This window comes from Microdochium trichocladiopsis, assembly GCF_020744255.1.
Source record: "Microdochium trichocladiopsis strain MPI-CAGE-CH-0230 chromosome Unknown B0I36scaffold_11, whole genome shotgun sequence".
In the NCBI taxonomy this organism is placed as follows: Eukaryota; Fungi; Ascomycota; class Sordariomycetes; order Xylariales; family Microdochiaceae; genus Microdochium; species Microdochium trichocladiopsis.
In genome coordinates this window covers 1,059,232-1,077,492 of record NW_025763554.1, presented here as the reverse complement: position 1 = coordinate 1,077,492, position 18,261 = coordinate 1,059,232, and the positions used below count along the sequence as shown (strand labels likewise).

Sequence of the window (18,261 nt, the reverse complement as noted above, 5' to 3'; positions counted from 1 at the left end):
GTTGTTGTGACAGAAGGGATCGTCATTGCCCTGGCTGCACGTGGCACGGGTCCCCAAGGCAGTGGGGGAGTGTGTGCCTGAGGACCCCTAAAATGCCATTCATTGGACATGCACTGTTCGGCTCAGCCACGTAGTTGAACAAGATTCATTCGCTCTCACTCAGATGCCTACGCTATGTATTGCAATTCTGCACTCTTGCTCCCCACCATCTCTTCTCTCGTTTCCCTTCCTCCATCTACGCCTTGAACAGCCACCCAGCGCCCGACTTCCTCATCTTGACCATCCGCGAGGCCGTAATGAACCCCGCCCCGACCAGCAGGTCGCACCCGGCGAAGCACTGCGCCCCGACGTAGCTCCCCCCCGGCGTGCCCGTGATGATGGCCCCCGCGATCGGGTTGCCCGTCAGCACCGCGAAGCTCACTATCGTAAACACCATGCCCATCCGCGTCCCCTGCTTGCGCGGGTCCGTCGTCAGCGAGCTCAGCGCCGCCGGGAACAGCGACTGGATCGCCCCGCCAGAGATGCCGTAGAACGTCGTCCACACGTACAGCTTCCACGGCGTGTCAATCACGATCCACACAAACATGAGCACTCCCGACATCAGGCACGCCGGCGCCAGCAGGTTCAGCGGGCCCACTCGGTCCGCCAGGTAGTTGGGCAGCAGCCTACCCACCAGCCCGATGCCGTTGAGCACCAGCAGCAGGTTCAGCGCGTCAATGTACGAGAACGCCGGCGTCACCCATGTCGTGCTGTACGAGACGAGGTAGTAAAAGGTGAAGTATAAGCCCCAGAAGTTCTGCGCGGCACACAACTGCGTCAGCTTTTGTTGAGCCAATCCATGTCTCTGACAAAGGGCAGCGGGGTTTCACTCAAAGAAAAAGTCAAGGCAAAACTCACAAAGAACATGCCCACGGCATAAAAGGTGTAGCCTAGGTCCTTGAACGACTCCCAGTCCACCAGTGCCCCCGTCCTCCGCGGCGGCAGTCTCGAGCTCATCAGAAAGTTGGCCGGCAGCAGCGTCGCCAACGAGATGAGCCCGATCGCCCGCATCGTCCAGGCGAACCCGATCATGGGCAGCAGCTGCCTCGCCATCGCCGGGTACACCAGCCCGCCCGTGACGGAACCGCACGCTACAATCCCAATGGCCAGCATGCGCTTGCTCGAAAAGTACGTCGCGACCGTCGCCAGGCAGGGCGCGAACAGGCAGCCGGCGCCCAGGCCCATGCACACGCCCTGCGACAGCACGAGGTGCCAGTACTGCGTCGCGATCGACGTCATCATGAACCCGAGCACCATGAGGAACGTGCCCAGCACGATCAAGGGCTTGAACAGGTCCGCGTCGCTCAGGCGGCCCGTGAACATGCCCAGGAAGAAGAGCAGGAACACCTCGAGCGAGCCAATCCACGACACGTCGGATGGTGACCGGCCGAGCATATCGACGTACTGCAAGGGGCACTGTCAGAGTCTGTGACCCTACTAGTACTTGTTTGCTATTGATCGCAAAACACGCAGCGATGAAGGAGCGCGAAGCACCAAGACTGAAACTTACATATCTCTGGAATATCCCAAAGGAGTTGATGAAACCCCACGTGTTCGAGACAATCAAATGTCCACAAAGACCTGCATTTCCACACGGGACCTGGTCAGCAAGTGCTTCAAGCCCACCCCAAAAGAAACCTCTTCGGAACTTTAATCAAGAACATACAAGCAAGCCACGCCTTCCGACCTCCGTCTGGCGCCGGCCCCGGGTTCGGTCCGGCATTCGTCGATATCTTGCTCAGAGCACGGCCCAGGGTGCCCGCGAAACCGGGCGCCTCCGGGTCGAGCAGCTGCGTCGGCGTCCGCTCCAGGTTGTCGTCGTTGTCGTTGTCATCGTCATGGTCATGCAGGTCGAGATCGTCTTCTTCCGGCCGTACTGGGATATCGTCTTTATCGCTGTGCGTGCTGCTGTGGTGGCTGCGATCCTCGGAGTCTGGATCGCTACTGACCGCCATTTTTTTGGGCTATTAACTCGGCAGGGTATAGCCTAAAGGCTGTGGCTCTCAAGGCAGCTCGGCTGAGTGCCGCCTGTGGTGTCTTGTTGTTGGTGTTGGTGGTGGTGATGGCTACTCCCGTTCACCGGTGTCGTGCTGTGCAATGCGCGGTCGGACAGTGGTGACGCCTGTAAATGGCAAATCACTTTGTGGAGAACCCAAGATCACAATGAATGTCCTTGTTGCAGTTGAAATGCCTCGAACAATCGTGGCTCATGTGACGTCATGTAAAGAGACCGTTGCTAGTCGTCAGGTTTGCAGCTGATGCCAGGTTGAAGCTGACGATTTCCAAGCCTCGAAGGTGTTGTCTTCGTGAAAAGTCACAGCCTCAAAAAGCTTTCCCTTGGCGGAATACATGGGCATTTAAGAAGGGGCAGAAGGCACGGCAGACGGAAAACCGAGATCCGCATCACCAGTCATTTTTCCATGTGGGGAATGGCAACCCATTGCAGAGATGAGTAACAAGGGCGCGCACATGGCATGGGGAGGGGGATCCTCCTTGAAGGGGGGCACTCATGTTAGGGTGACATGCTCCTATTCCCGAAAAGACCAAACAAAAAGAGGACCGGCAATAAAAGAGCAGCCGTCATTCCCATGCATCATCGGGGACCAACCCCTGGCGCGCGCTCGCGCGGAGGAGCAATCTTCGGAACTGAACCGCCCGGCACGCGGCGTGGGTGCCGCCGGCGCAAACTGCGGACGGCGGAGCACGCCGACCCTCGGCCCCCCCCTTGGAGATATGAGCTGGGTTGCCCTCCGACGTCGCCCTTGCCCATGGACCAAACCTCCACGATGTGTCTCCACTCCGGGAGCCTCATCGGAGCGGAGGAGCTGGACCTCTACTGATACACGGACAGCCCAGACCCAATATTATGTCAATTGATGTCCAGAGGCCATCCATCTCTTTGTCATTGTTGCAATCCCGAATCCGGAGGTGAGTAAGCAACCCCAAAATCGGCGTCAAAACAGTCTAAGAATGTCCTCAGAGGGCGCGTTGGCTGCATCGATCCTCTTACGTACTTCAACCGACATGGGGGTGAATATTTGCCCTTTGTTCAGTCTTCAAAGCTCTTCGCCTTCGACCCAGATTACAAATATTCTTCGCGCAGCCCAGGCCCAAGCTTCGTGACAATGACCGGGGTGAATGAAGCCGGTGTCATCAAGCAGGCCTTGGCAACTCATCTCATCATCGCACAGAAACTACAACAATTGCAATCACGACCAAATAATAGTGATGAGCCATGCAAATGTCATTTTGTTGCGTCCGCAGCTTCTAATTACATATCATCGGATCAAATCCACCAAAATCCTCATTCTCTCCTTTTCCACTTGACCATTATCGTGCCATCCTGGCACCTCGCCGAAAGTGTTTCCCCCTATGTCGAGCAAAAAACGTGCAGATGGAAGCAATGTCATTAAGATGAGAACAGCCGTGCGCGGCTGCTGAGAGTCATAAACAGTCAGATGTAGTGATGGCTTGAAGGAGCTTTTCAACGAAGAGTCGCAATCCAATCGCGTCTTCTGATGCTGTTTCGGACATCAGAACGGCATTGGGCGCTTTCGCAGCTGTTGTCAGTCCAACCCAACAGGAGCTTGTCGGACCACCAGGTTGCAGGACGGCCGTCGGCTCCGGCAGTGATGGTGATAGAGGTCAAACCCTGCAGAGTGCTCAGAGCCACGGGCTGGAGATCGCAAGACACAATGTCCTTGCAGCCATCAATGTGGAATGTCTCCGCGGCAACCTCTTCTTCGATACCACTCGCGTCGTTGTATCGCATGCCGGTCACTCGGAATTGACAGCCGCCATAGAAGGAAGAACAGCCGAAAGTCGCACCATGGAAATCAAATGAGAAGCAGGAATTTGCACGTTGGGGTCCCACGCTAATCTCGGCCACGCCCGAAGCAGTGGAACGCGTCAGATCAGGATGGAAATGAAGGACAGGGCCGAGTGCCGCAGATTGTGCAGACTTCTTGACGCTGAACGAGCGCGAGAACCAAAGTCGATGGTATGGGCTCAGCATCGGCACACTCTGGTCGGAGCTAAGACCAGTAGCGTCCATGAACGGGACATCGCGGAACTGCCTTTGCGGTTAGGCCACGGGGACAATATTGAAAGAAACGAAGCACCTGAAGACTTACGTTGAATGAGAAATCACCAATATCATCGCTACTGCCACATGCTGTGTCCTTCTCAGGAAAGTGGATTTCACCAGATCCTGCATTCAACCCGTCAGCATGCCCTTGAATCAACGCGCGAGGCATCTGGGTCGCAGTCAAGCCCAAAGTGGTCGAAGGTGTTGGCTGAGCACACCAGGTGAAGGCTCGGGATGAGACAGTGGTGACAACCATGGAAATGCATGTCCTCGGGTCGATGCTTGCGCGAGTAGGAATAGGTCTTTCTGATGTGGTTTCGGACTGGGTGATGAACGTACTTGGCTGAGGAGCCGTGAGTGGAGTTGCGACAGCGGCAGTCGTCTGTGGAGCCAACGTGGAAGAAGTAGTATTCCAGCCGCCAGCTGGAGCCGCAGAGAGTGTTGGAAACGATGAAGCTGTTGCGACTTGAGATGCCGAAGCAGAAGCATCAGTGGCCTCAGGGAGAGTGTCCGAGATCACAACTGTGCCTGACTCGGTGCACGAAGTCGAAGTGCTTGCGGAAGGGTTGTTTTCGACACTTCCTCCAGCTAGGCCAGAGGATAATGGTCCTATTATATCAAGATACTGCGTTAGCAACAGTGCATTTCTTTTCACATACGGGGAAAAGTGGCATTGTAGTCAAAAGGAAGGATGCAACCTACCAGACGGATTGAGACTCTGCGAAGGTTCCGAGATGGTCACAACCGGTGAGACTTGTGTTGCTACAGAAGCGCTGATGGAGCTTGGAAGTGGCCACAATGTCGTTGCGCTTGGTTCTGGCCCAAGTGAGGAGGGACCTTGGCCGGCAGGGACATCAGTTGGAAGAGTGCCACCAGGCAGTACAGTTGGCTGGCCGGCTCCGTAGGCGCCGGAGAGTGGGTTTGACGGAGCTGGGAAAGTGCTACCATCACCACCGGGGATGCCAGGTGCGGGAAGGCTTGCTGACTGTCCCCAGCTACCGGGCTGGGTCGCAGTCAATGGCAGTGAGTTGGAGCCGGTCGGTTGTGGAGCTTGACCAGGAAGGAAATCAGAGGCCGAAGGATCGCTGATGGAGGGGTTTGGAAGTGGCACGATAGAGTGAGAGGCTCCGTAGATTCCAGGAAGAGGCAAAGGCGTGAGTACTGGGCCTGTCAGGGAGCCAGTGATCGATGGCACCAACACAGAGTCTGTGATTCCTGCGGAAGTGTCGGCTGAAAGACTGCCTGGAGCTGGGACAGGAGTTTCTGAAGAACTGAACGGGCCTCCCAAAGGTCCTGAAATTGGAAGTGTGCCATCTCCTGATGGGGATGGGAAAGTAGTCAAATCCGTGGGCTGCGAAGGAATGGGCTGGAAGAAAGAGCTGCCGGGGGTGACAGAACCTGGGAGACCGGGTCCGGAAGGTCCTGTAGGGAAGCCAGGGCTGGGCAATGTAGTGAAGCCACTTGGAAGGCCACCAACGGGAACTGAGGGGACAGGTTGGCCGATGGAAGTGCCAGCCCCAGCAGGCAGCTGGCTTTCTGGACCAGATGGGAGAGGAACAGGCGCTCCAGGGTTGATGCCGCTGGCTGTGGGAAGTAGGCCACCCGGAAAAGAGGCCGATATTGCGGGCACACCTGAGGGACTTTCACGTTGGTCAGTACTCGTACAAGAGATGGTTGCTCCTCAAGGTTTACTCACGAATGCTGCTAGTCTGGCACGGGAGAGTGCTTGCACCACTTCCTGGCACATTGGATTGGCCTGGGTGTCCTGGAATTGGGTCGTTGGGAGTCGGAGGAGGCAGAGGAATGCTAGAAGGAGCAGGACCTCCTGTTTGATTAGGCCCTCCGGCTGGTGCAGACGGGATGCCGGGGAGAAGTGTTGCAGGGCCCGTGGGCACAGGAAGAGGGACGCTAGGAAGGGGGAGTCCTGTCTGACTGGCACCAGCACCAGGTGTCCCGGGCTGGCCGGGGAAGGGGAAGCTGGGGAATGATGCCGAAGGGAGGAATCCGGATGCGATTGTTCCTCCAGGAGAACCAGGCTCACCGGGGAGCGGGAAGCTGGGCGAAGTCGCCACTGGAGGTAGACCTGTAGGAAGCGTGCCGGCAGTAGCCGACCAAGGAGAACCAGGTGGGATGTCTTGACCTCCTGGCTGGCCTGGAACGATGGTTATGGCCGAAGAGACTGGTAGTCCTGAAGTGCAAGGCTCTGTAGGCAGTCCATTTCCGGCTCCGGGTCCATTGGGGTTCGGAGAGTTGCCACCGCCCGGAAGTGATGGCTGAGAACCAGAAGGTGGTTGTGTTACAGGTTGGGTGCCCTGGCCTCCAGGTTGACCACCCACAGGGCCTGTTCCAGGTTGGGTAGTTTGGGGTGATGGGATGGGGCTAAAGCCTGAGCCGGTGGGATTCTCACCATTGCCGCCAAAGCCTGACGTTGATGGGATACCAGCGGTTGTGCAAGTTGATGTTGGGTTGCCGGCGCCAGGGATGTTGGGATCAATAGGGTTTGGTGAAGGGAGGGGGCCAGGTGAGGCGCCGTTGCCTGGAGCATTCGGATTCTGTGGAGATCCAGGGTCGTTGGGTGAAGGAGGAGTTCCAGGAAGTGAGCCAGTAGGCAGTGGGAATGGGAAGCCCGAACCCCCAGCAGGGACAGTGAGCGTCAGAATACCAGGCAGCGGCACGGTGAGTGTGGTAGTGCCAGAGATGCTAACCTCACCTGGAGCGTCACCATTACCTGACGGACTGGGGATGATAGGAATGGTAGAGACCAGTGGGGTGAAAGTGATACCACCTTCTCCTCCAGGAACACTCACGTCAGGGCCTTCGGTACCAGCACCCGGAGAGGGAACAGCGGGAACGGTTGGCACAACTGATGTGATGGGCAAGACGCTGTTGCCGCCAGGAGCGGTGACGGGAAGTGTGGCCGAAGAACCCTGAGGAAGTGGAAAGGGAAACCCATCAGGAGATGTGAGAGTGAGTGTGGTGCAGGGAGTAGAGCTGGCGAGACCATTGCCTGGAGCTGTGGCAGCTGCGGTATCAGGCTGGCCAGACGGCGCACTTTGTCCAAACGGGCCATTGGGATTCGGTAGTTGCGTGGGGAGGGAACCCGGTACAAGTGTTGGATTGAGTGCAATGCTTGACAGTGGCTGTGATAGGATGCCACCATAAGCTGTGTCTGGAGGCAGCGGCTGGCCCGGCGAGACCAACAAGGTTGTCGGTTGAGGAGTGTCAGGGACACCAGGAGTCCACGCCGGGAGGGTGTTGCTTGGACTCGGGAGCCCGAAGGGACCTGTGGACTGGCCGATGGGAGTAGAGGGCAGTTGAGACGGGCCTTGGGAGATCACCGGACCGCCGGGGCCACCAGGAAGCTTACTCGGTACGCCAGGGGCAATAGGACCTGTGGCGCTTCCCGGGACAACGGTCAGAGGCGAGCCAGGAGGCATTCCACTTGGCCAGCCTGGAAATACTGATCCGGAGATGGAAGTGGGAAGCGGGAAAATGGGATTGCTCGTCGGCCATTGGGGATCGCCGGGTAAAGTACTGCATGGAGATGTGACAGTCCTGGGAGGTGACCACGAGATGGGAAGGTTGCTGGGAAGGTTGCTGGGACCCTGATCTGGACTGGGACTCGGGCCGGCAGCAGGAGGGAAACCAGATCCAAGTGGGACAGAAACTGTGACAGGAATGGTGACCGGGACCGAGACTGTGACAGGGACCGACACTGTTGATAGAAGAGTCGAAAGAACCGTAGAGATGGCCGTAGGCAAGATGCTCGGAGTGACCGATACGAAGATGGTAGTGGGAAGTGGCAGTGGGCAAGTTCCCACAGCATCCGAGGTGACGGGCCAAGGTTCAGGAAATCCAGGTGGGATTGGTCCGGAAGGCACACCCGAGTTCGTGGGGAAAGCTCCTCCGGGAACAGGATTGACACCACCAGTGCCAGGACCACCTACAGGCGATGGAGGAACAGTAACGAAGACGGTTGACTGTGCAGAAGGGGCAGAGACTCCTTGACCTCCAGGAGAGCCGGGGCTGCCCTGGGGAGGACCGTATGGATCAGTGCCATCTGGACCAGGAACTGGGGAAGGAAGAGTGTTGCCAGCGGAAGGGCTTCCAGGAGCAGGTAGAACAGAACCAGGAGCATTGTTGCCGGGGATGGACGATGGGATGCCAGGGAATGGGCCTTGAGGACCAGGACCAGTCTGACCAGGATCGCCAGGGACGGGTGTGGGTGCAGAAGAAGGGAAACCAGATGGGATGCCTCCAGGTGTAAATTGTCCCGAGCCAGGATTTCCCGGGGTGTCAGAAGCAGGGCCAGATCCAGGGCTTGATCGACCGAACAAGTCAGAGACCCGTCTGCTTGGGGACAATCTGGCAGGAGAGGCAACAAAGAGAAAGAGGGGTGACTTACACGGAGCCGTACTGCTCTTGAGCGGCAACGGTTCCCGCCAGGCTGGTGGCCCCGAGGATACCAAGGATGGTGTGGCCTCGCATGGCTACCCTGTGCGTGGTGGTTGTTGAGCTGAGGAGATTGCGTGACAAGTGACAGGAGAGAAGAAGGTGAATGAGTGTGTTGCTGAAGGCAGGTCTGTGTTGCTGCCAGGTGAAGTGAGCGTGGGGACGAAAGAGGAAGTGAAGATGAGAGACGGAGGGAAGTTGAAGATTGATGGAGGTGGACGAAGGTGGAAGAGAGGAAGGGATGCGAAGGACGTGGAAGGAAAAGGACTCGAGTCTGTTGCATGTATGCGTGGCGGGCAACTGCTCGCTTTGTGCCTTCCTTGCTGGCTCTCTCGAGGAAGGAACGCGCTCCTCCTGCGACAGGGCTGGCGCGTCATACTGGAAGATACGCGTGGGCGCAAACGGAAGTCGGCAGTCTCGCCGGCACTGCTCGACCTCTTCGAGCTGCAGCCTCTCGCTGGGAAGGCGCGGGCTGATACCTGGTCAGGCATCGAGAATCGGACGGTCACTTTGAACAACAACGCTTGGCAAATGACGCTATGGAAGACTCGGTGAATCAGGGCTCGAAGCAAATAGATTTTGTGCATTGTAGCTCAGTGGTGCGAGTGTCGAGGTCGTCGTGACAGGATGCGGCCAGCGAAGTCATCGTTGTTGTGCAGGCGAGCTGGTCGAACACGTTCTTGTGAGGGCATGGTGAGACAGATCAAACCAGACCCTGCCTGGGGTCGTCAATGGCGTGAGGACACTTTGTGAGAGGACACCGCTGGAGGCGGTGATGGCTTCGGCCAGAACAAAAGGATGGGAGGCGGGAACAGCCCGTAGTAGACCTTGCTTGTGTCATTGCAGTCCGCATTCTGGAAGAGAGTGCCCTACCACCTACGCAGATAGGAAGTGCCAACCCTCAGAATGGGCAAGTTCGTGATGATTGTTCTGTGTATGCCTTCATGGATGGGTAAGCGTGGGTTGCGTACGATGAGGATGATTGAACTATCTGTCTATGTTGTCCTACGAAAGCACCCATTCAGACCGGGTTGTCCACATAAGGAGGCGGCGGCTCGTCGGGGTCGTGCTCGTGCTCGTCCCGTGCTACCTGTTGCGGTGCTGCGTGCTCCCCGGTATCAACACCACGCATCTGGTCCTCCATCTTTGCAGTCCATAGAGCGGCTCCCGTGGTCGACGTAAGAAGGAAAAAGAAGGAGAAGACGGGTATCAGCTCGAGCAGCATCGCGACCGTGCCAAACCAGGTGTATTCCCACATCCTACTCTTGATCTCCTGCTTGCGCTCCTTTCTTGACAAGCCACGCAGTTGGTACCACCGGTACTGCGAGAAGGTGCCAAGCCGAGCTCCGGTTATGATGATGAAGGCTGGGGTGCCGACGTACGGGATCAGGTTGAGCGGGAGGCAGAAGATGAGCTCGACGATCTGGATCAGGCTCCATGGCTGATATACCGCAGGCGACGTCGGCTTGCCCAGCATCTTGACCGAGTTGGGGGCATCAGGGAAGAGAAGGCGATGCGGCGCGATCAGTTCCGAGTACCCCAAGTCGATGAGCGTGGCCTGTGAAGAATGAGATCAGCTGTTGTGTCCAGAGCGGCTGGCTATTTTGAATATTCTCGGCCGAAACTGTCAGGGTTCCTGCGGCGCGACTTACATCAAAGACATCTACGCGGCACTCGTCCACAAAGAAGCCTTCAAACAGGCCCTGGATGATGACCAGCCCTTCGCCGAGTACAAGGACGAGGGCATTCACCCAAGCGCCCCAGCCATGGAAGATCGCGAGGAACGCGTACTGGGGAAGGAAGGCGAAAGTGAAGAGGATTGTGTATATGAGGAGCGACAGCAGGCCGAGGGGCAGCAGCCGGCTGAACCAGAGCGGGTAATAGGCGGGATGACGTAGGAAGTAGTAGATGCCGCGGAGCGGGTACGAGGCGGCGATGAGCGCGCGCCAGAGATAGCCATATGGCCGTCCGAGGTGGCGCGCGGGTCGACTGGGCGGGTCGCTGGATTCCATGTTGTCTACAAGGTACTGGTACTGGGGAGATGGCTATGGTGGAAAGGAGGGCGAAGGTCGCGAAAACGCAGGACTTTGTGAACCGAGGCGGCGTGCAACAAGTCAACCTTGAAAGTGCCTGCAGCCAGCGACGTCAGGTCTGCTGTGGAGAAAAGGTGGGGTCATGGACAGGGGCATCCTTCAGCTGCCAACAAGGCGCGTGGCGATCCAGATGACGCCAATTCCGCTGTGGAGCATGGGCAAACCACGACACCAAGACGAGGCATAGCTTCTCACAGAACCGACCCAGGAACCACGTCTGGGATGCATAGGCCGACGGCGTATTGGCCTCAGGAGACCAGTCATTCACTCAGATACTATGGTGGTCTACACGAAGGCATAGGTCAATCCCTACTTGCTTGGACTCGTTGGTTTGTATCGCACTAGACTACGGCTTTTCCCCCCAATTCGTGTTGTTACTTCATTCTCGAATCTAGCGAGTCGTTTTTTGCCAGCACCGATGTACCCATTGTGGACATTTTACAATTTATCGACAAGTTTCTCGGCAGCATAGCTGATGTTGGTGCCCCAAGTAGTCGGTTTGCACTGCGTTACACGTTAGCCTTGTCCTTTTCGTGTGTCTATTCATTGTCGCCCAGAAAGACTTACCTGCAGCCAGAGGATGCCATCCTCGACGACCGCCTCGCAGTACGAGCTGTCCTTCAGCTTGTCAACGATGCGGAGGGCGATCTCGTTCTTGTCGACGACCTCCTTGAATCCCTCCTGGAGCATTTCATCGTCCTCAAACTTCTGCCAGTTGAGCTGGCTGACGAGGCCGTCAAAGTACTCGCGGGCGAGGTAGCCAATCGACTTCTGCCAGTCCTCGCGGAGCTCCGTCTTCTTGACCTTGCTCTCGGCAAGCAGGCTGGCGTAGAGAGCGTCAAAGTTGGGGTTGAGCTTGATGTCCGGGTTCGCCAGCAGCTCGGCAACCTTCTTCTGGATGTCGCCAATCTTGGGCTCGTACTCCCTGCGGATGTCCGCCCTGGCGGAGTAACTCAGCTTGCTGTCTGAGCCCTCGGCGGCAGGCGCTTCATTGAGGGCCTTCTCCAGGACGGCCTCGTCGAGGCAGTAGTCAATATTCGTGCCAAGGCACTTTGGCTCGAAGAGCAGCCGCAGTTGGCCGTCCAGCACGTCTACTCCACAGTAGGAAAAGCGGCTGGTCTCGTCAACGTCGAGACCCATGCTGTGCTTGTGGCAGATGGCATTCAGCTCCTTGACACCCTCGTCGCCGAATCTCTCCACAAAGTACTTGAGCTTCCAGATAGCGCCCTCGATGTATCTGTTGTTGTTTTGAGCTTGTCAGCCTCGTACACGATCGATGTTGTTAAGGGTCACTCAAGTCAACTTACGCGGTAATACAAGCCCCCAGTGAGTCCTTGGCGTAGCCATCATCGGCGTAGGCATAGATTTGCTTGGGGTCGAGATCTACCGTCCACGGTACAGTGAGGATATCTGAGAGCTGCTTCTCGAGACCCTCCTTCTTCTGTTCCCACTCATCTCGGACTGTATCCATGGTCAGAGCGGAGGTTGAGCACGATATCGGGGGCCAGATACTCACGGTTCTTGCGAACGGCCAGAGAAAGCTTCTCGACAGGTGGTAGCTTGGACATTGTATGTTTCTCTTGCTGACGGGGAGAAAAGTATTGAGAAGAGACAGGTGTTTGAGAGATGCTTCGGGTGGTGCAGGTGGCAATGGTGAGTATGATTCTCGGAATTTCAACACTAGACATGTGGGAGGCAGAACGATTCATATACTGTCAAGGAGACCCGTACTACATGGTTTCGGTCTGTCTATCCTCCGTCCAGACCCCATGGCCCCTGGACTGTGGCTGGTCTGGTACCCCGTGGAGGAACCTTGAACAAACTTGAACGATTCAGGGTCGATCTCACGCTAGCTGTCAGGGGTTCGCCCAGCCGCAAGATCCATTCATCTCAGATGTTACTCATTTGCCGGAGGCATCACCGGCGCCGTGCTAAGGCAGACGACTTGTCACCCTTGGAAGCGCGGCGTGTTCAGCCCTAGCGGGCCCTGGAGGGAGCTTCCTTGGCTTGGCAACGCGCGCTGTCGATGGTGATGGGACGGCGTGCCTTGCAGAACGCCTAGTGGGGATAGCTGAAAGCAAGCTCGCACAGACGATCCGAAACCCTGCAGAGCCCTGGAAATGCTTGAGTGACTCCTTGGCATGACGGTAAATGTTGTGAATTGTCGGCCAGGAGCTCAAGCTTAGGGCCAGCAGTCGCACGGTGAGCCGAGATAGGTTGTCGAGACTCGGAGACCCTGGCGTGCAAGGGTTCCAAGCCACGATGATGCGTGCCGTCTCCCGGCACATCGAAAGTGCGAGGGCCGTGGCCTCTGTGGTCCTGCCGTCTTGCAACTCACAGGCTCATAAGTTCCGTCAATTACTTCTATGTCTCTTGCAGTCTTCATTTTACGTTCGGCGGACACTGGGACTGGCACCAGCCATAGCCTTGAGCTGTCAAATTCAGCATTGCAAACTGAATGTGCAACCAAGCAAACCTCGCTGTTGTCAAGTTGGCCTGGAAACATGGGCAGGGCTCTGGCGGCACGACACAGCCCCGCAAACTCCGCACTAATGGGCAGCCGGCACATTCAGCTGAGACTGGGCTTGCAGCCGTCCCGCATCACTTGTGCAAGATGGCAATTCAGCTGGACCCTCTTTCGGCAAGGCTTCTCGCTTATTGCCTGGCGGCTCAGGGGTTCAAGTCATGCCTTGCAGGACGCCTTGGGGAAAGGGGAGATGAAGTGACGCCTCCTGGTTGTCTCTTGTCTATCAGGGTCTCAAGTCTCGTCATGCCGAATATACTTCATCAACCCCCCTGGATTGCAACAGCGTCACGGTAGGCCATCATCAACACGGCAAAATCAACCCTGCAATAACTGATTTGCCATCATGACAAAACTGTAAGTCGTGAACCGAGGAGATGCGAAAACTCGGTACACTGACCGCATGTGCGTAGACCCCTCAAAGTCCAGGTTGCCATTCGGGACCAATGGGACAAGGACGATTGCGTGCTGCAAAACACACTCAAGAAGCTGCGCGAAGTGATTGGAGTCGAGATTGTTGTCGATCCAGAATGGCAGTTGCTCTTCGCCGAGTTGGACACGGCTTATAATGACAAGGCTCAATTTGTTGCTGATGTCGTCAGTTGCGTCTTTGAGTGGGCAAATGCCTTGGTCTACCTGGCCGAGAAGGAAGACTACAGCGATTGGGCGGAGAAGCTCCTCGACAAAGCCAAGGGTCGCATCAGATTGTATCTTGAGGTACGCCCCCCACCTATGCATAGCCAATCGTGCCCAGCTGATGTAAAGAAATACAGGTCGGCAAGAGGAGCGAACCTTTGGTAGAGTGGTCCGAAGAGCGCGCGTCGTTTGTCATTGAGCTGTGCAAGCCACCTATCCCAAACGCCTTTTCGCTCCAGGATATGCTCACCAAACAATTGCTGCAGTGCTTCGAGAAGAAGACGCTGCCGGTTACGCCGGCTCATAGGCCGGCTGCGCAGCCTGGTGATGAGTGGGCCGATGTCGAAGTTGACACCGAAACTGGCAAGCCAGCAGTGGTCGAGAGAACACCTGTTTCTCGTGGGCCGCTTGAACCGCCGTCCAGGGCCCAATGGGACGTCATACCAGAGATGTCGACACTTCCTCGACCAGACGAGCTGCTTTTAAAACCTCCGTACCATTTGACCGTGACAAGCTCCAACAGCAGGTTCGTCGAGGTCCAGTGCAGTCACAGTCCAACGCTTCAGTTTCTGGCCGAATATCTCAAGAAGTGGTGCAAGACCAACACCCAGGACAGTCGGAAGGTATGTCTCAAGCATGTCCACCCGCGCGTGATTTCCATGACTGTTGGTTGCTGACCTGATTTGAACGGAACTCAGCCACCCAGTGTAGAAGTGAAGCTCTATCAATCTGCATTCGGCCTAGGCCTCAATTACGACAGATTAACGCTTGAGAGCGAAGCACGGTGGAACATCTACACGGCGACCCCGATGCTGGTTCTGTCCTTAGTTGAGGGAACCCTAGGATATCAGCCGGTGCGGTCAGAGGATGGCCGGTGGGTCTTTAGGCGAGATGTAGAGCTCAGAAAGGGACGGTAATGGTGTTAGGGCTGAGTGTATTCCCTGCAGGCCAGAGTCGTCGTATAGAAGGTGAACTCCACCAGAGTTTAAAGCCCGTCAGAACCTTTCAGGAAGTGTAAGTGGGCGCCAGAAGTCTTCGTGCCGCGAGGAAGCAAGGTCGTAGACTTTCCCAAGGCGGAGTCGTTCATACCAGGAGTCGTAGATCTTTCTCTGGGAGGCGATCCCAAGCCAAGCAAAAGCAGTCATGTCAAATCCTTGTTTAACCTAATTTTTGTTCTATTTTCTAATTTTGAAAAATTCGTTGATCGTTGGTACGCCAAGGCAGAACATAGCCTCGTTTGCCGTTACGCAAAGCCATGCTACCAGGATGCGAGACCAGCTCGTATGCCATGAATTGTGAGGGCTCTCCTGCGGCTGAATGACGTAGCAGACGGTATAAGGCGAACCCGGCGTCCGAAGTGAATGGCACGTTGCCAGCTTTCGGGTTCACGGTATCTGGGTGTCTGGCCGAGACACGAGTAGTGAAAGCCGAACGTGTACGATTCAGGAAGGGGTTCATTGGGCCGAGAACTGTCAGACCATGAGCTTTCCATGGTCCATGCTTTCGCGCACCTGGCACCGGCGCCGCTACCCACCTTGAGGCAGTCTCGTGCGTGTGGCAGACGACAGATCATGCTGGCACCGCCACGCGAGGACTTGCGTAGAGGATATTCCGGTCCGATTCTTGGTCGGTGTATTCCGTGCATTGAATATAGTGCCAGGAGCGTGGATGGGCACAAGGGTGGACGATCTTGGCGGCAGGCTTCGTGCTCTAAGCGAAGAGGGGCGGGCCAGTCAGGATGCAGAGGAGTGGTGGGAGGGCGGCTGTGTGCTGGAGGTGGTGGCGTGCGGAGGCCTGGTTCTGGCCGGTGATTGGCTGTGGTCTGGCTGGGATGGCACGTTACTGCTGCGATCGCCGTGTTTCAATGCTCCACCACGACCGGCTCGTCCCAGCGCATGAAACAACCTCGTCTCATCGAAACAATTACGGGGCTTTGTTCGATCGGCCGTCCGCCCAGTCGCCATCGCCAACACCCTGTGGGGTCGGAAAGGGATGCCTTTCACGGAGTTTGCGAGGCTCCAGACTGCTCAGTAGGCATGCCAGATCTCATCAGGCCTTTCGCCGGGCCCTCGCTCAGTGCCGAGTTTGCACATATGCGGGGGCTTGCGAGCTGATACGCTGCAATAAGCAAACGCCATTCGAAGCATGGCAATCCGTACGAGGATCACATGTGTCCCATACGCGAGGTCCTTAAAGGTTCTCGCTTGGAATTGAATGGGCAACTCGGAACCACCTTCGCCATCAACCCTGGACCCACGAGGGCACAGTGAAGATGCTAATGGAGCTGTGTATTGGCGGATGGGGCAAGGGTCTTTTCGTCCCGACTCATGAGCGAGGCTCATCTCGAAGCGAGACTTGATGCTCGGAGAGAAAGTCCACGCACAGGGGTGGCCGGCGGCACCTTGCCAGGATGCACCCTGCTGTGTGTCAATCCTTCGAGGCGCAGATCAAGTGCCGGCATGTGGCTGCCCATCCTCCCCAACATCCACTCCTGTCCTGCATGCCACAAGTCGTGGTTTCCATGTTGGCCAGACACATATAAGGACGCCTCGGGCTCGCTCACCTCCATCTCAGCACGACCTGCCACCTCCGGACCATTGTTGCTCCAACCCACCGTCGTTTGGACCGCACGCTCGCTTCCTGCTGTCTCTGTCTCTGCTTCTCTTCCAGCGCCATCCCAAACACATAATACATCTCCAAGACTCTCGCTTCAGCAAACAACACAAACACTCCCGTCCTAGCAACCATGGCTCCTCCTGCTTCCGTCTTTCTTCCCATCCTCGCGGCTCTCGCGGCGGCCAAGTCTCTCAATGAGTACGTGCCTGCCTGTGGTGCGCCTTGCTTGAGCAACACCATCAGTGCCTCAACTACCTGTGCCGCCGACGACAATGCTTGCCTCTGCGAGATGAAGTACACCCTCAAGCGCAACAGCCAGGCCTGTCTCCAGGACAATTGCGACGATGCTCAATATGGTACGCCTATTCCCTTCCTGATAGCCGTCTTCTTGTGCCATATTTCTGACCTACTCTCTTGTACAAAACTCCAGGCCAGGTCATGACCGGCATCGACTCGTTCTGCCGTGATGCCGGCGCCGGCACTCCGCCTTCCAGCCCGGCACCAACTGTCGAGCCGCCTGCTCCTACAGGGTACCCGACTGCAGAGCCTCCCGTCGAGACCACCATCTCAGACCCTTCGTACTCTCCGTCCGTCGAGCCTCCCGTCTACCCTACCGAGGTGCCCACCGACAGTGTCAGCTCGTCCGAGACGACCAGCATCGACACCCCCACCGTGACTTACGGCACCGACTCGACAAGCATCGACACACCCACGTTGACCTATGGTACCGAGTCGCCCTCTGTCACTCTTCTGCCTCCGGTCACTGTCACGCCAACCACAGCGATCTCCGTTGGTACCACCAGCCAGTCCACACTTACAAGTGCAAGCCAGTCGCAACCGCCCTCGACCACGCCAAGCCAGAGCCCAATTGCTGCTGGCGTACAGCAGCGTGCTGGCTACGCTGCTGTGGCTGGCGGGCTTCTGGTCGCTGCCTTCTTTGGCTTCTAGTTGCAGATGGACATAATACGGCAGAGGAGCGCATTTCTTAACAAAACGGATACATGATGAGGATATGAGGGCCACGTTCGACCAGCGTGGAATTAGTTTTAATGATAGACCGAGCTGCAAAAGAGCAACAATTTGTGGACTCTCCGCTTTTTGATCTGGGAACAGCGTCCCTTGGTGCACAGTGTGAGGGAGTGATACCATTTTTGGCTGACCCCGTTGCCGTTGCAGAAAGGTTGAGGCCAGGGCTGTCGTGTTGTTGCAGATTTTCACTGTGGTCAGGCGTGTCACGACATAGCCTGCAAAGGGGGGGGGGGGGTGAGAAACTTTCTTTCTACTCAATCACCTGCCGCTCGCCTCTTGTAAGATATCTGCAATCCATTTCCGAAGGATTGAAAAGTCGGGCGATGTCAAGCAAAATGAACAGACAGCCAGTTAGCTATAGACTCAATTCTTGAACGTGGAATTCACGCCAGGTCCAGCATGTACAGAACACTCGCTGCCCAGAGACAAGCCGACGTCAAAGATAAAAAACTCACTTATAGCGTCCGATGAATCTCTGAGGCCGGCCGCCTCATATCACACAGTCATGGCCCCGGTACCAACGGACGACTTACTGTCACCTCTCTCAGAGCAGGAAGAGATCCGTTCACGGTCTCCAGTGAAATATCCGCCCCTCCCCCAGCAGGCTAAAACTCGAAACTCGCTGTTGCTGAGCCGGATGGATCTCCATAGACCAGGAAACAAGACGGCATGCTGAACACCATGGGCCGGCTTTCAGTAACCGCTTTTTGCCTTACCAGTCGTCACTCCTCATCCATAGTAGTTTGCCTCACCACGAGATCAAAAGTTCTTGTTCACACTGGAGC

The 18,261-nt window shown here is 56.6% G+C and overlaps 6 protein-coding genes across 6 annotated transcripts; 2 read left to right on the top strand and 4 right to left on the bottom strand.

Moving 5' to 3' along the window:
- Window positions 1–235: 235 nt before the first annotated feature.
- On the bottom strand, window positions 236–1,994 carry B0I36DRAFT_368329 (major facilitator superfamily domain-containing protein; the record flags this gene model as incomplete). The annotated part of the gene is made up of 4 exons (XM_046159602.1): window positions 236–796; window positions 898–1,443; window positions 1,550–1,620; window positions 1,706–1,994. 4 exons carry the CDS (start codon window positions 1,992–1,994, stop codon window positions 236–238), a joined length of 1,467 nt encoding a protein of 488 aa, XP_046006567.1.
- Window positions 1,995–9,383: 7,389 nt separating this feature from the next.
- B0I36DRAFT_425345 (uncharacterized protein) lies at window positions 9,384–10,675 on the bottom strand. The gene is made up of 2 exons (XM_046162325.1): window positions 10,231–10,675; window positions 9,384–10,136 (listed from the first exon to the last, which is right to left on the bottom strand). Exons 1-2 carry the CDS (start codon window positions 10,588–10,590, stop codon window positions 9,600–9,602), a joined length of 897 nt encoding a protein of 298 aa, XP_046006566.1. The 5' UTR covers window positions 10,591–10,675; the 3' UTR covers window positions 9,384–9,599.
- Window positions 10,676–10,843: 168 nt separating this feature from the next.
- B0I36DRAFT_335691 (uncharacterized protein) lies at window positions 10,844–12,397 on the bottom strand. Its single transcript, XM_046155511.1, has 4 exons — window positions 12,188–12,397; window positions 11,979–12,132; window positions 11,239–11,908; window positions 10,844–11,175 (listed from the first exon to the last, which is right to left on the bottom strand). The coding sequence occupies exons 1-4, from the start codon at window positions 12,378–12,380 to the stop codon at window positions 11,110–11,112; spliced, it is 1,083 nt and encodes a 360-aa protein (XP_046006565.1). The 5' UTR covers window positions 12,381–12,397; the 3' UTR covers window positions 10,844–11,109.
- Window positions 12,398–12,891, bottom strand: B0I36DRAFT_335689 (uncharacterized protein). The gene has a single exon (XM_046155510.1). The coding sequence runs from the start codon at window positions 12,812–12,814 to the stop codon at window positions 12,620–12,622; it is 195 nt and encodes a 64-aa protein (XP_046006564.1). The 5' UTR covers window positions 12,815–12,891; the 3' UTR covers window positions 12,398–12,619.
- A 481-nt stretch (window positions 12,892–13,372) lies between these two features.
- Window positions 13,373–15,005, top strand: B0I36DRAFT_335688 (uncharacterized protein). The gene is made up of 4 exons (XM_046155509.1): window positions 13,373–13,552; window positions 13,609–13,912; window positions 13,969–14,454; window positions 14,530–15,005. Exons 1-4 carry the CDS (start codon window positions 13,542–13,544, stop codon window positions 14,746–14,748), a joined length of 1,020 nt encoding a protein of 339 aa, XP_046006563.1. The 5' UTR covers window positions 13,373–13,541; the 3' UTR covers window positions 14,749–15,005.
- A 1,572-nt stretch (window positions 15,006–16,577) lies between these two features.
- Window positions 16,578–17,395, top strand: B0I36DRAFT_354589 (uncharacterized protein; the record flags this gene model as incomplete). Its single annotated transcript, XM_046157329.1, has 2 exons — window positions 16,578–16,803; window positions 16,878–17,395. 2 exons carry the CDS (start codon window positions 16,578–16,580, stop codon window positions 17,393–17,395), a joined length of 744 nt encoding a protein of 247 aa, XP_046006562.1.
- Window positions 17,396–18,261: the final 866 nt, after the last annotated feature.

What these genes read in the sequence shown, in the direction of transcription:
- B0I36DRAFT_425345 (XM_046162325.1), bottom strand. Translation starts at nt 10,590, where the DNA reads ATGGAATCCAGCGACCCGCCCAGTCGACCCGCGCGCCACCTCGGACGG. An exon ending in GCCGCGTAGATGTCTTTGAT is followed by an intron (nt 10,137 to 10,230) that starts GTAAGTCGCGCC and finishes CATTCTTCACAG; the next exon opens with GCCACGCTCATCGACTTGGG.
- B0I36DRAFT_335691 (XM_046155511.1), bottom strand. Translation starts at nt 12,380, where the DNA reads ATGAATCGTTCTGCCTCCCACATGTCTAGTGTTGAAATTCCGAGAATC. An exon ending in CTGGGGGCTTGTATTACCGC is followed by an intron (nt 11,909 to 11,978) that starts GTAAGTTGACTT and finishes AAACAACAACAG; the next exon opens with ATACATCGAGGGCGCTATCT. An exon ending in ATGGCATCCTCTGGCTGCAG is followed by an intron (nt 11,176 to 11,238) that starts GTAAGTCTTTCT and finishes CGTGTAACGCAG; the next exon opens with TGCAAACCGACTACTTGGGG.
- B0I36DRAFT_335689 (XM_046155510.1), bottom strand. Translation starts at nt 12,814, where the DNA reads ATGCCAAGGAGTCACTCAAGCATTTCCAGGGCTCTGCAGGGTTTCGGA.
- B0I36DRAFT_335688 (XM_046155509.1), top strand. An exon ending in GCATCAGATTGTATCTTGAG is followed by an intron (nt 13,913 to 13,968) that starts GTACGCCCCCCA and finishes AAAGAAATACAG; the next exon opens with GTCGGCAAGAGGAGCGAACC. An exon ending in ACACCCAGGACAGTCGGAAG is followed by an intron (nt 14,455 to 14,529) that starts GTATGTCTCAAG and finishes AACGGAACTCAG; the next exon opens with CCACCCAGTGTAGAAGTGAA.